General features: G+C 54.1%; 1 protein-coding gene across 1 annotated transcript; it reads right to left on the reverse strand.

The window, feature by feature from the left end:
• Positions 1 to 9,715: 9,715 nt before the first annotated feature.
• LOC139835783 (uncharacterized) lies at positions 9,716 to 10,769 on the reverse strand. The gene is made up of 3 exons (XM_071825648.1): positions 10,529 to 10,769; positions 10,090 to 10,476; positions 9,716 to 10,014 (listed from the first exon to the last, which is right to left on the reverse strand). The coding sequence occupies exons 1-3, from the start codon at positions 10,767 to 10,769 to the stop codon at positions 9,716 to 9,718; spliced, it is 927 nt and encodes a 308-aa protein (XP_071681749.1).
• Positions 10,770 to 14,622: the final 3,853 nt, after the last annotated feature.

Raw genomic sequence — 14,622 nt, forward strand, 5'->3', positions numbered from 1 at the left:
GATATTGAATGCAATGCATCTTGTCCCATTATATTGGGAAGACCTTTTCTTCGAACTGTTGGTGCTGTTATTGATATGAAGGAAGGTAATATAAAATATCAATTTCCTCTCAAGAAAGGTATGGAACACTTCCCTAGAAAGAGAATTAAGGTACCTTTTGATTCCATTATGAGAACAAATTATGATGTTGACACTTCGTCTCTTGATAATACTTGATACACACTTTCTGCGCCTAGCTGAAAGGCGTTAAAGAAAAGCGCTTATGGGAGACAACCCATGTTTTTACCTACAGTACTTTGTTTTTATTTTGTGTCTTGGAAGTTGTTTACTACTGTAGCAACCTCTCCTTATCTTAGTTTTGTGTTTTGTTGTGCCAAGTTAAGCCGTTGATAGAAAAGTAAGTACTAGATTTGGATTACTGCACAGTTCCAGATTTCTTTGCTGTCACGAATCTGAGTCCACCTCCCTGTAGGTAGCTCAGAAAATTAAGCCAATTTACGTGCATGATCCTCAGATATGTACGCAACTTTCATTCAATTTGAGCATTTTCATTTGAGCAAGTCTGGTGCCATTTTAAAATTCGTCAATACGAACTGTTCTGTTTTGACAGATTCTGCCTTTTATTTCGCATTGCCTCTTTCGCTATGTTGGATGAATTTCTTTGATCCATTAATGTCCAGTAGCATTATGCAATGTCCAGAAGTGTTAAGAATGATTGTGTCACCTCTGAATATGTCAATTTATATTGTGCACTAACCCTCTAATGAGTTGTTTCGAGTTTGGTGTGGAGGAAGTTTTCAAGGATCAAGAGAGGAGTATGATGCAACATGATCAAGGAGAGTGAAAGCTCTAAGCTTGGGGATGCACCCGGTGGTTCACCCCTGCATATATCAAGAAGACTCAAGCGTCTAAGCTTGGGGATGCCCAAGGCATCCCCTTCTTCATCGACAACATTATCAGGTTCCTCCCTGAAACTATATTTTTATTCCATCACATCTTATGTGCTTTTTCTTGGAGCGTCGGTTTGTTTTTGTTTTTGTTTTGTTTGAATAAAATGGATCCTAGCATTCACTTTATGGAGAGAGACACGCTCCGCTGTAGCATATGGACAAGTATGTCCTTGGTTTCTACTTATAGTATTCATGGCGAAGTTTCTCCTTCGTTAAATTGTTATATGGTTGGAATTGGAAAATGATACATGTAGTAATTGCTATAAATGTCTTGGGTAATGTGATACTTGGCAATTGTTGTGCTCATGTTTAAGCTCTTGCATCATATGCTTTGCACCCATTAATGAAGAAATACATAGAGCATGCTAAAATTTGGTTTGCATATTTGGTTTCTCTAAGGTCTAGATAATTTCTAGTTTTGAGTTTGAACAACAAGGAAGACGGTGTAGAGTCTTATAATGTTTTCAATATGTCTTTTATGTGAGTTTTGCTGCACCGGTTCATCCTTGTGTTTGTTTCAAATAAGCCTTGCTAGTCTAAACCTTGTATCGAGAGGGAATACTTCTCATGCATCCAAAATACTTGAGCCAACCACTATGCCATTTGTGTCCACCATACCTACCTACTACATGGTATTTTCCGCCATTCCAAAGTAAATTGCTTGAGTGCTACCTTTAAAATTCCATCATTCACTTTTGCAATATATAGCTCATGGGACAAATAGCTTAAAAACTATTGTGGTATTGAATATGTAATTATGCACTTTATCTCTTATTAAGTTGCTTGTTGTGCGATAACCATGTTCACTGGGGACGCCATCAACTATTCATTGTTGAATTTCATGTGAGTTGCTATGCATGTCCGTCTTGTCTGAAGTAAGAGAGATCTACCACCATATGGTTAAGCATGCATATGTTAGAGAAGAACATTGGGCCGCTAACTAAAGCCATGCTCCATGGTGGAAGTTTCAGTTTTGGACAACAATCCTCAAATCTCAAATGAGAAAATTATTAATTGTTGGTATATGCTTATGCATAAAAGAGGAGTCCATTATCTGTTGTCTACGTTGTCCCGGTATGGATGTCTAAGTTGAAGAATAATCAATAGCGAGAAATCCAATGCGAGCTTTCTCCTTAGACCTTTGTACAGGCGGCATAGAGGTACCCCTTTGTGACACTTGGTAAAAACAATGCATTGTGATGATCCGGTAGTCCAAGCTAATTAGGACAAGGTGCGGGCACTATTAGTACACTATGCATGAGGCTTGCAACTTATAAGATATAATTTACATGATGCATATGCTTTATTACTACCGTTGACAAAATTGTTTCATGTTTTCAAAATCAAAGCTCTAGCACAAATATAGCAATCGATGCTTTTCCTCTATGGAGGACCATTCTTTTACTTTCAATGTTGAGTCAGTTCACCTATTTCTCTCCACCTCAAGAAGCAAACACTTGTGTGAACTGTGCATCGATTCCTACATACTTGCTTATTGCACTTATTATATTACTCTATGTTGACAATATCCATGAGATATACATGTTACAAGTTGAAAGCAACCGCTGAAACTTAATCTTCTTTTGTGTTGCTTCAATGCCTTTACTTTGAATTATTGCTTTATGAGTTAACTCTTATGCAAGACTTATTGATGCTTGTCTTGAAGTGCTATTCATGAAAAGTCTTTGCTATATGATTCACTTGTTTACTCATGTCATATACAATGTTTTGATCGCTGCATTCACTACATATGCTTTACAAATAGTATGATCAAGATTATGATGGCATGTCACTCCAGAAATTATCTGTGTTATCGTTTTACCTGCTCGGGACGAGCAGAACTAAGCTTGGGGATGCTGATACGTCTCCGACGTATCGATAATTTCTTATGTTCCATGCCACATTATTGATGTTATCTACATGTTTTATGCACACTTTATGTCATATTCGTGCATTTTCTGGAACTAACCTATTAACAAGATGCCGAAGTGCCGATTCTTGTTTTCTGCTGTTTTTGGTTTCAGAAATCCTAGTAAGGAAATATTCTCGGAATTGGACGAAATCAAAGCCCAGGGGCCTATTTTCTCACGAAGCTTCCAGAAGTCCGAAGGAGAGACGAAGAGGGGCCACGGAGGGGCCACACCCTAGGGCGGCGCGGCCCCCCCCCCCCTTGGCCGCGCGGCCCTGTGGTGTGGGGCCCCCGTGCCGCCTCTTGACCTGCCCTTCCGCCTATAAAAAGTCTCCGTGACGAAACCCCCAGTACCGAGAGCCACGATACGGAAAACCTTCCAGAGACGCCGCCGCCGCCGATCCCATCTCGGGGGATCCAGGAGATCGCCTCCGGCACCCTGCCGGAGAGGGGAATCATCTCCCGGAGGACTCTACGCCGCCATGGTCGCCTCCGGTGTGATGTGTGAGTAGTCTACCCCTGGACTATGGGTCCATAGCAGTAGCTAGATGGTTGTCTTCTCCCCATTGTGCTATCATTGTTGGATCTTGTGAGCTGCCTAACATGATCAAGATCATCTATCTGTAATTCTATATGTTGCGTTTGTTGGGATCCGATGAATAGAGAATACTTGTTATGTTGATTATCAAAGTTATATCTATGTGTTGTTTATGATCTTGCATGCTCTCCGTTACAAGTAGATACTCTGGCCAAGTTTTTGCTATTAACTCCAAGAGGGAGTACTTATGCTCGATAGTGGGTTCATGCCTGCATTGACACAGGACAAGGTGAGAAAGTTCTAAGGTTGTGTTGTGCTGTTGCCACTAGGGATAAAACATTAGTGCTATGTTCAAGGATGTAGTCACTAGTTACATTACGCACCATACTTAATGCAATTGTCTGTTGTTTGCAACTTAATACTGGAGGGGGTTCGGATGATAACCTGAAGGTGGACTTTTTAGGCATAGATGCAGTTGGATGACGGTCTATGTACTTTGTCGTAATGCCCAATTAAATCTCACTATACTCATCATGATATGTATGTGCATGGTCATGCTCTCTTTATTTGTCAATTGCCCAACTGTAATTTGTTCACCCAACATGCTGTTCGTCTTATGGGAGAGACACCTCTAGTGAACTGTGGACCCCGGTCCAATTCTCTTTACTGAAATACAATCTACTGCAATACTTGTTCTACTGTTTTCTGCAAACAATCATCTTCCACACAATACGGTTAACTCTTTGTTATAGCAAGCCGGTGAGATTGACAACCTCACTGTTTCGTTGGGGCAAAGTACTTTGGTTGTGTTTTGCAGGTTCCACGTTGGCGCCGGAATCACTGGTGTTGCGCCGCACTACATCTCGCCGCCATCAACCTTCAACGTGCTTCTTGACTCCTACTGGTCCGATTAAACCTTGGTTTCTTACTGAGGGAAACTTGCCGCTGTGCGCATCACACCTTCCTCTTGGGGTTCCCAACGGACGTGCCAACCACACGCATCAACAATCAGCATCGTCATCGCCACCAACATCGGCATCCAAGCGCTTGGCATTATCCCCTCGCTTCCGTTTCCCCCTCTTGGTCTTCTTCTTCTTTTGGTCATTGCCCACCTTCCTGGCACTTGCTCCCACGTCCTCCACGATGGTCCCGAAGATCCCGTAGGCGGCCCCGTCGATTTCCTCCAGCTCCAGGAACCCTGCGCCGAACACCAAGCCAAGTCAGTGAACCCAACGAAAGTGGAAATAACAGTACGAAAAGTTCAGGTCGTTACCTCCTTCCTTGCCGCCGGCAAGGACGAGGAAGGGGTCCTCAACCACGGTGGCGCTGGTTGAGGAGGGAGCGTCGGCGGCGGCGGCGGCTCGCTTGGGTTTCTTCGAGCGGCCCCTCTTGTTTTTCTTGGGCCGTTGCTTTGTCTCCTGGGGCGGAGTGGGAGGGTCCGGCATCTGCTGCTCCGGTGCTTCGGCCATCGGAAACAGAGGGCGGCGGGAGGAGGAGGCGGTGGCGCCGGGAGGAAGTGGGGGAGAAAGATGAGACAATGGAAGGGTTTTGGTTTTGGACTTGGGCTTGGGCTTTGTGCTAATAACTACCGACGGCTTGGCGGCTTGTCTGATGAAATGGGCCGGGTTTGAGATCTCTATTGGATCGTGTACATGGTTGTCTAAACCAAATTTGGGTGAAGGAAACGTTCTCAAAAAATCCCGAGAGGTTGCCTGTATGCTGCTGGCAGGAGGAGGCCGGGGGCGGCGCGCCTGGAAAGGGGAGAGGGCGGCGCACCTGGGAGACTGGGACTAGGAGGAGGCGGGGGGCTTCTCTGGCCACCTCGAGGTCGTGGTCGTCGCTGAGGCGGGCGTCCTCCTGCACGCCGACGAAGTGGAAGTCGGGTTGGGGTGGGGCAGAGAGAGGTCGGCGGCGAGGAAGGCAGAGGGAGGCGGCCGTGATGCTCGCGTGCATGGAGAAGGGAGAGATTGGGAAGATACTCTTCTCAAGATAGGGGCCTAGGGTTACTACTGTTCCTCTTCTTCCTCTTTCCCTTCTCCTCAGCCTTCTCACCCTCCTCCTCCTTGCTCTCAACTACCAAACCGTCTGCACAATTAGCATCGTCATCGCCACCAACATCGGCATCCAAGCGCTTGGCATTATCCCCTCGCTTCCGTTTCCCCCTCTTGGTCTTCTTCTTCTTTTGGTCATTGCCCACCTTCCTGGCACTTGCTCCCACGTCCTCCACGATGGTCCCGAAGATCCCGTAGTCGGCCCCGTCGATTTCCTCCAGCTCCAGGAACCCTGCGCCGAACACCAAGCCAAGTCAGTGAACCCAACGAAAGTGGAAATAACAGTACGAAAAGTTCAGGTCGTTACCTCCTTCCTTGCCGCCGGCAAGGACGAGGAAGGGGTCCTCAACCACGGTGGCGCTGGTTGAGGAGGGAGCGTCGGCGGCGGCGGCGGCTCGCTTGGGTTTCTTCGAGCGGCCCCTCTTGTTTTTCTTGGGCCGTTGCTTTGTCTCCTGGGGCGGAGTGGGAGGGTCCGGCATCTGCTGCTCTGGTGCTTCGGCCATCGGAAACAGAGGGCGGCGGGAGGAGGAGGCGGTGGCACCGGGAGGAAGTGGGGGAGAAAGATGAGACAATGGAAGGGTTTTGGTTTTGGACTTGGGCTTGGGCTTTGTGCTAATAACTACCGACGGCTTGGCGGCTTGTCTGATGAAATGGGCCGGGTTTGAGATCTCTATTGGATCGTGTACACGGTTGTCTAAACCAAATTTGGGTGAAGGAAACGTTCTCAAAAAATCCCGAGAGGTTGCCTGTACGCTGCTGGCAGGAGGAGGCCGGGGGCGGCGCGCCTGGAAAGGGGAGAGGGCGGCGCACCTGGGAGACTGGGACTAGGAGGAGGCGGGGGGCTTCTCTGGCCACCTCGAGGTCGTGGTCGTCGCTGAGGCGGGCGTCCTCCTGCACGCCGACGAAGTGGAAGTCGGGTTGGGGTGGGGCAGAGAGAGGTCGGCGGCGAGGAAGGCAGAGGGAGGCGGCCGTGATGCTCGCGTGCATGGAGAAGGGAGAGATTGGGAAGATACTCTTCTCAAGATAGGGGCCTAGGGTTACTACTGTTCCTCTTCTTCCTCTTTCCCTTCTCCTCAGCCTTCTCACCCTCCTCCTCCTTGCTCTCAACTACCAAACCGTCTGCACAATCAGCATCGTCATCGCCACCAACATCGGCATCCAAGCGCTTGGCATTATCCCCTCGCTTCCGTTTCCCCCTCTTGGTCTTCTTCTTCTTTTGGTCATTGCCCACCTTCCTGGCACTTGCTCCCACGTCCTCCACGATGGTCCCGAAGATCCCGTAATCGGCCCCGTCGATTTCCTCCAGCTCCAGGAACCCTGCGCCGAACACCAAGCCAAGTCAGTGAACCCAACGAAAGTGGAAATAACAGTACGAAAAGTTCAGGTCGTTACCTCCTTCCTTGCCACCGGCAAGGACGAGGAAGGGGTCCTCAACCACGGTGGCGCTGGTTGAGGAGGGAGCGTCGGCGGCGGCGGCTCGCTTGGGTTTCTTCGAGCGGCCCCTCTTGTTTTTCTTGGGCCGTTGCTTTGTCTCCTGGGGCGGAGTGGGAGGGTCCGGCATCTGCTGCTCCGGTGCTTCGGCCATCGGAAACAGAGGGCGGCGGGAGGAGGAGGCGGTGGCGCCGGGAGGAAGTGGGGGAGAAAGATGAGACAATGGAAGGGTTTTGGTTTTGGACTTGGGCTTGGGCTTTGTGCTAATAACTACCGACGGCTTGGCGGCTTGTCTGATGAAATGGGCCGGGTTTGAGATCTCTATTGGATCGTGTACACGGTTGTCTAAACCAAATTTGGGTGAAGGAAACGTTCTCAAAAATCCCGAGAGGTTGCCCGTACGCCGCCGGGCGTGAGGAGGCCGGGGCGCGCGCCTGGAAAGGGGAGAGGGCGGCGCACCTGGGAGACTGGGACTAGGAGGAGGCGGGGGGCTTCTCTGGCCACCTCAAGGTCGTGGTCGTCGCTGAGGCGGGCGTCCTCCTGCACGCCGACGAAGTGGAAGTCGGGTTGGGGTGGGGCAGAGAGAGGTCGGCGGCGAGGAAGGCAGAGGGAGGCAGCCGTGATGCTCGCGTGCATGGAGAAGGGAGAGATTGGGAAGATACTCTTCTCAAGATAGGGGCCTAGGGTTACTACTGTTCCTCTTCTTCCTCTTTCCCTTCTCCTCAGCCTTCTCACCCTCCTCCTCCTTGCTCTCAACTACCAAACCGTCTGCACAATCAGCATCGTCATCGCCACCAACATCGGCATCCAAGCGCTTGGCATTATCCCTCGCTTCCGTTTCCCCCTCTTGGTCTTCTTCTTCTTTTGGTCATTGCCCACCTTCACGGCACTTGCTCCCACGTCCTCCACGATGGTCCCGAAGATCCCGTAGTCGGCCCCGTCGATTTCCTCCAGCTCCAGGAACCCTGCGCCGAACACCAAGCCAAGTCAGTGAACCCAACGAAAGTGGAAATAACAGTACGAAAAGTTCAGGTCGTTACCTCCTTCCTTGCCGCCGGCAAGGACGAGGAAGGGGTCCTCAACCACGGTGGCGCTGGTTGAGGAGGGAGCGTCGGCGGCGGCGGCGGCTCGCTTGGGTTTCTTCGAGCGGCCCCTCTTGTTTTTCTTGGGCCGTTGCTTTGTCTCCTGGGGCGGAGTGGGAGGGTCCGGCATCTGCTGCTCCGGTGCTTCGGCCATCGGAAACAGAGGGCGGCGGGAGGAGGAGGCGGTGGCGCCGGGAGGAAGTGGGGGAGAAAGATGAGACAATGGAAGGGTTTTGGTTTTGGACTTGGGCTTGGGCTTTGTGCTAATAACTACCGACGGCTTGGCGGCTTATCTGATGAAATGGGCCGGGTTTGAGATCTCTATTGGATCGTGTACACGGTTGTCTAAACCAAATTTGGGTGAAGGAAACGTTCTCAAAAAATCCCGAGAGGTTGCCTGTACGCTGCTGGCAGGAGGAGGCCGGGGGCGGCGCGCCTGGAAAGGGGAGAGGGCGGCGCACCTGGGAGACTGGGACTAGGAGGAGGCGGGGGGCTTCTCTGGCCACCTCGAGGTCGTGGTCGTCGCTGAGGCGGGCGTCCTCCTGCACGCCGACGAAGTGGAAGTCGGGTTGGGGTGGGGCAGAGAGAGGTCGGCGGCGAGGAAGGCAGAGGGAGGCGGCCGTGATGCTCGCGTGCATGGAGAAGGGAGAGATTGGGAAGATACTCTTCTCAAGATAGGGGCCTAGGGTTACTACTGTTCCTCTTCTTCCTCTTTCCCTTCTCCTCAGCCTTCTCACCCTCCTCCTCCTTGCTCTCAACTACCAAACCGTCTGCACAATCAGCATCGTCATCGCCACCGACATCGGCATCCAAGCGCTTGGCATTATCCCCTCGCTTCCGTTTCCCCCTCTTGGTCTTCTTCTTCTTTTGGTCATTGCCCACCTTCCTGGCACTTGCTCCCACGTCCTCCACGATGGTCCCGAAGATCTCGTAGTCGGCCCCGTCGATTTCCTCCAGCTCCAGGAACCCTGCGCCGAACACCAAGCCAAGTCAGTGAACCCAACGAAAGTGGAAATAACAGTACGAAAAGTTCAGGTCGTTACCTCCTTCCTTGCCGCCGGCAAGGACGAGGAAGGGGTCCTCAACCACGGTGGCGCTGGTTGAGGAGGGAGCGTCGGCGGCGGCGGCGGCTCGCTTGGGTTTCTTCGAGCGGCCCCTCTTGTTTTTCTTGGGCCGTTGCTTTGTCTCCTGGGGCGGAGTGGGAGGGTCCGGCATCTGCTGCTCCGGTGCTTCGGCCATCGGAAACAGAGGGCGGCGGGAGGAGGAGGCGGTGGCGCCGGGAGGAAGTGGGGGAGAAAGATGAGACAATGGAAGGGTTTTGGTTTTGGACTTGGGCTTGGGCTTTGTGCTAATAACTACCGACGGCTTGGCGGCTTATCTGATGAAATGGGCCGGGTTTGAGATCTCTATTGGATCGTGTACACGGTTGTCTAAACCAAATTTGGGTGAAGGAAACGTTCTCAAAAAATCCCGAGAGGTTGCCTGTACGCTGCTGGCAGGAGGAGGCCGGGGGCGGCGCGCCTGGAAAGGGGAGAGGGCGGCGCACCTGGGAGACTGGGACTAGGAGGAGGCAGGGGGCTTCTCTGGCCACCTCGAGGTCGTGGTCGTCGCTGAGGCGGGCGTCCTCCTGCACGCCGACGAAGTGGAAGTCGGGTTGGGGTGGGGCAGAGAGAGGTCGGCGGCGAGGAAGGCAGAGGGAGGCGGCCGTGATGCTCGCGTGCATGGAGAAGGGAGAGATTGGGAAGATACTCTTCTCAAGATAGGGGCCTAGGGTTACTACTGTTCCTCTTCTTCCTCTTTCCCTTCTCCTCAGCCTTCTCACCCTCCTCCTCCTTGCTCTCAACTACCAAACCGTCTGCACAATCAGCATCGTCATCGCCACCAACATCGGCATCCAAGCGCTTGGCATTATCCCCTCGCTTCCGTTTCCCCCTCTTGGTCTTCTTCTTCTTTTGGTCATTGCCCACCTTCCTGGCACTTGCTCCCACGTCCTCCACGATGGTCCCGAAGATCCCGTAGTCGGCCCCGTCGATTTCCTCCAGCTCCAGGAACCCTGCGCCGAACACCAAGCCAAGTCAGTGAACCCAACGAAAGTGGAAATAACAGTACGAAAAGTTCAGGTCGTTACCTCCTTCCTTGCCGCCGGCAAGGACGAGGAAGGGGTCCTCAACCACGGTGGCGCTGGTTGAGGAGGGAGCGTCGGCGGCGGCGGCGGCTCGCTTGGGTTTCTTCGAGCGGCCCCTCTTGTTTTTCTTGGGCCGTTGCTTTGTCTCCTGGGGCGGAGTGGGAGGGTCCGGCATCTGCTGCTCCGGTGCTTCGGCCATCGGAAACAGAGGGCGGCGGGAGGAGGAGGCGGTGGCGCCGGGAGGAAGTGGGGGAGAAAGATGAGACAATGGAAGGGTTTTGGTTTTGGACTTGGGCTTGGGCTTTGTGCTAATAACTACCGACGGCTTGGCGGCTTGTCTGATGAAATGGGCCGGGTTTGAGATCTCTATTGGATCGTGTACACGGTTGTCTAAACCAAATTTGGGTGAAGGAAACGTTCTCAAAAAATCCCGAGAGGTTGCCTGTACGCTGCTGGCAGGAGGAGGCCGGGGGCGGCGCGCCTGGAAAGGGGAGAGGGCGGCGCACCTGGGAGACTGGGACTAGGAGGAGGCGGGGGGCTTCTCTGGCCACCTCGAGGTCGTGGTCGTCGCTGAGGCGGGCGTCCTCCTGCACGCCGACGAAGTGGAAGTCGGGTTGGGGTGGGGCAGAGAGAGGTCGGCGGCGAGGAAGGCAGAGGGAGGCGGCCGTGATGCTCGCGTGCATGGAGAAGGGAGAGATTGGGAAGATACTCTTCTCAAGATAGGGGCCTAGGGTTACTACTGTTCCTCTTCTTCCTCTTTCCCTTCTCCTCAGCCTTCTCACCCTCCTCCTCCTTGCTCTCAACTACCAAACCGTCTGCACAATCAGCATCGTCATCGCCACCAACATCGGCATCCAAGCGCTTGGCATTATCCCCTCGCTTCCGTTTCCCCCTCTTGGTCTTCTTCTTCTTTTGGTCATTGCCCACCTTCCTGGCACTTGCTCCCACGTCCTCCACGATGGTCCCGAAGATCCCGTAGTCGGCCCCGTCGATTTCCTCCAGCTCCAGGAACCCTGCGCCGAACACCAAGCCAAGTCAGTGAACCCAACGAAAGTGGAAATAACAGTACGAAAAGTTCAGGTCGTTACCTCCTTCCTTGCCGCCGGCAAGGACGAGAAGGGGTCCTCAACCACGGTGGCGCTGGTTGAGGAGGGAGCGTCGGCGGCGGCGGCGGCTCGCTTGGGTTTCTTCGAGCGGCCCCTCTTGTTTTTCTTGGGCCGTTGCTTTGTCTCCTGGGGCGGAGTGGGAGGGTCCGGCATCTGCTGCTCCGGTGCTTCGGCCATCGGAAACAGAGGGCGGCGGGAGGAGGAGGCGGTGGCGCCGGGAGGAAGTGGGGGAGAAAGATGAGACAATGGAAGGGTTTTGGTTTTGGACTTGGGCTTGGGCTTTGTGCTAATAACTACCGACGGCTTGGCGGCTTGTCTGATGAAATGGGCCGGGTTTGAGATCTCTATTGGATCGTGTACACGGTTGTCTAAACCAAATTTGGGTGAAGGAAACGTTCTCAAAAAATCCCGAGAGGTTGCCTGTCTGCCGGCAGGAGGAGGCCGGGGGCGGCGCGCTGGAAAGGGGAGAGGGCGGCGCACACAGGAGGCGGGACTAGGAGGAGGCGGGGGCTTCTCGGCCACCTCGAGGTCGTGGTCGTCGCTGAGGCGGGCGTCCTCCGCACGCCGACGAAGTGGAAGTCGGGTTGGGGTGGGGCGAGAGAGGTCGGCGGCGAGGAAGGCAGAGGGAGGCGGCCGTGATGCTCGCGTGCATGGAGAAGGGAGAGATTGGGAAGATACTCTTCTCAAGATAGGGGCCTAGGGTTACTAATGTTCCTCTTCTTCCTCTTTCCCTTCTCCTCAGCCTTCTCACCCTCCTCCTCCTTGCTCTCAACTACCAAACCGTCTGCACAATCAGCATCGTCATCGCCACCAACATCGGCATCCAAGCGCTTGGCATTATCCCCTCGCTTCCGTTTCCCCCTCTTGGTCTTCTTCTTCTTTTGGTCATTGCCCACCTTCCTGGCACTTGCTCCCACGTCCTCCACGATGGTCCCGAAGATCCCGTAGTCGGCCCCGTCGATTTCCTCCAGCTCCAGGAACCCTGCGCCGAACACCAAGCCAAGTCAGTGAACCCAACGAAAGTGGAAATAACAGTACGAAAAGTTCAGGTCGTTACCTCCTTCCTTGCCGCCGGCAAGGACGAGGAAGGGGTCCTCAACCACGGTGGCGCTGGTTGAGGAGGGAGCGTCGGCGGCGGCGGCGGCTCGCTTGGGTTTCTTCGAGCGGCCCCTCTTGTTTTTCTTGGGCCGTTGCTTTGTCTCCTGGGGCGGAGTGGGAGGGTCCGGCATCTGCTGCTCCGGTGCTTCGGCCATCGGAAACAGAGGGCGGCGGGAGGAGGAGGCGGTGGCGCCGGGAGGAAGTGGGGGAGAAAGATGAGACAATGGAAGGGTTTTGGTTTTGGACTTGGGCTTGGGCTTTGTGCTAATAACTACCGACGGCTTGGCGGCTTGTCTGATGAAATGGGCCGGGTTTGAGATCTCTATTGGATCGTGTACACGGTTGTCTAAACCAAATTTGGGTGAAGGAAACGTTCTCAAAAAATCCCGAGAGGTTGCCTGTACGCTGCTGGCAGGAGGAGGCCGGGGGCGGCGCGCCTGGAAAGGGGAGAGGGCGGCGCACCTGGGAGACTGGGACTAGGAGGAGGCGGGGGGCTTCTCTGGCCACCTCGAGGTCGTGGTCGTCGCTGAGGCGGGCGTCCTCCTGCACGCCGACGAAGTGGAAGTCGGGTTGGGGTGGGGCAGAGAGAGGTCGGCGGCGAGGAAGGCAGAGGGAGGCGGCCGTGATGCTCGCGTGCATGGAGAAGGGAGAGATTGGGAAGATACTCTTCTCAAGATAGGGGCCTAGGGTTACTACTGTTCCTCTTCTTCCTCTTTCCCTTCTCCTCAGCCTTCTCACCCTCCTCCTCCTTGCTCTCAACTACCAAACCGTCTGCACAATCAGCATCGTCATCGCCACCAACATCGGCATCCAAGCGCTTGGCATTATCCCCTCGCTTCCGTTTCCCCCTCTTGGTCTTCTTCTTCTTTTGGTCATTGCCCACCGGCAGGGCACTGTCTCCCACGTCCTCCACGATGGTCCCGAAGATCCCGTAGTCGGCCCCGTCGATTTCCTCCAGCTCCAGGAACCCTGCGCCGAACACCAAGCCAAGTCAGTGAACCCAACGAAAGTGGAAATAACAGTACGAAAAGTTCAGGTCGTTACCTCCTTCCTTGCCGCCGGCAAGGACGAGGAAGGGGTCCTCAACCACGGTGGCGCTGGTTGAGGAGGGAGCGTCGGCGGCGGCGGCGGCTCGCTTGGGTTTCTTCGAGCGGCCCCTCTTGCTTTTCTTGGGCCGTTGCTTTGTCTCCTGGGGCGGAGTGGGAGGGTCCGGCATCTGCTGCTCCGGTGCTTCGGCCATCGGAAACAGAGGGCGGCGGGAGGAGGAGGCGGTGGCGCCGGGAGGAAGTGGGGGAGAAAGATGAGACAATGGAAGGGTTTTGGTTTTGGACTTGGGCTTGGGCTTTGTGCTAATAACTATCGACGGCTTGGCGGCTTGTCTGATGAAATGGGCCGGGTTTGAGATCTCTATTGGATCGTGTACACGGTTGTCTAAACCAAATTTGGGTGAAGGAAACGTTCTCAAAAAATCCCGAGAGGTTGCCTGTACACTGCTGGCAGGAGGAGGCCGGGGGCGGCGCGCCTGGAAAGGGGAGAGGGCGGCGCACCTGGGAGACTGGGACTAGGAGGAGGCGGGGGGATTCTCTGGCCACCTCGAGGTCGTGGTCGTCGCTGAGGCGGGCATCCTCCTGCACGCCGACGAAGTGGAAGTCGGGTTGGGGTGGGGCAGAGAGAGGTCGGCGGCGAGGAAGGCAGAGGGAGGCGGCCGTGATGCTCGCGTGCATGGAGAAGGGAGAGATTGGGAAGATACTCTTCTCAAGATAGGGGCCTAGGGTTACTACTGTTCCTCTTCTTCCTCTTTCCCTTCTCCTCAGCCTTCTCACCCTCCTCCTCCTTGCTCTCAACTACTAAACCGTCTGCACAATCAGCATCGTCATCGCCACCAACATCGGCATCCAAGCGCTTGGCATTATCCCCTCGCTTCCGTTTCCCCCTCTTGGTCTTCTTCTTCTTTTGGTCATTGCCCACCTTCCTGGCACTTGCTCCCACGTCCTCCACGATGGTCCCGAAGATCCCGTAGTCGGCCCCGTCGATTTCCTCCAGCTCCAGGAACCCTGCGCCGAACACCAAGCCAAGTCAGTGAACCCAACGAAAGTGGAAATAACAGTACGAAAAGTTCAGGTCGTTACCTCCTTCCTTGCCGCCGGCAAGGACGAGGAAGGGGTCCTCAACCACGGTGGCGCTGGTTGAGGAGGGAGCGTTGGCGGCGGCGGCGGCTCGCTTGGGTTTCTTCGAGCGGCCCCTCTTGTTTTTCTTGGGCCGTTGCTTTGTCTCCTGGGGCGGAGTGGGAGGGTCTGGCATCTGCTGCTCCGGTGCTTCGGCCATCGGAAAC

The sequence above is a fragment of the Lolium perenne genome, chromosome 2, assembly GCF_019359855.2.
Source record: "Lolium perenne isolate Kyuss_39 chromosome 2, Kyuss_2.0, whole genome shotgun sequence".
Lineage (NCBI taxonomy): Eukaryota > Viridiplantae > Streptophyta > Magnoliopsida > Poales > Poaceae > Lolium > Lolium perenne.

Bases quoted from the DNA above. Each gene is read 5' to 3' on its own strand.
- LOC139835783 (XM_071825648.1), bottom strand. From the start codon at position 10,769: ATGCACGCGAGCATCACGGCCGCCTCCCTCTGCCTTCCTCGCCGCCGA. The intron at 10,477-10,528 runs GCAACCTCTCGG...AATTTGGTTTAG, and splicing joins CTCCTGCCAGCAGCGTACAG to ACAACCGTGTACACGATCCA. The intron at 10,015-10,089 runs GTAACGACCTGA...TGTTCGGCGCAG, and splicing joins TGCCGGCGGCAAGGAAGGAG to GGTTCCTGGAGCTGGAGGAA.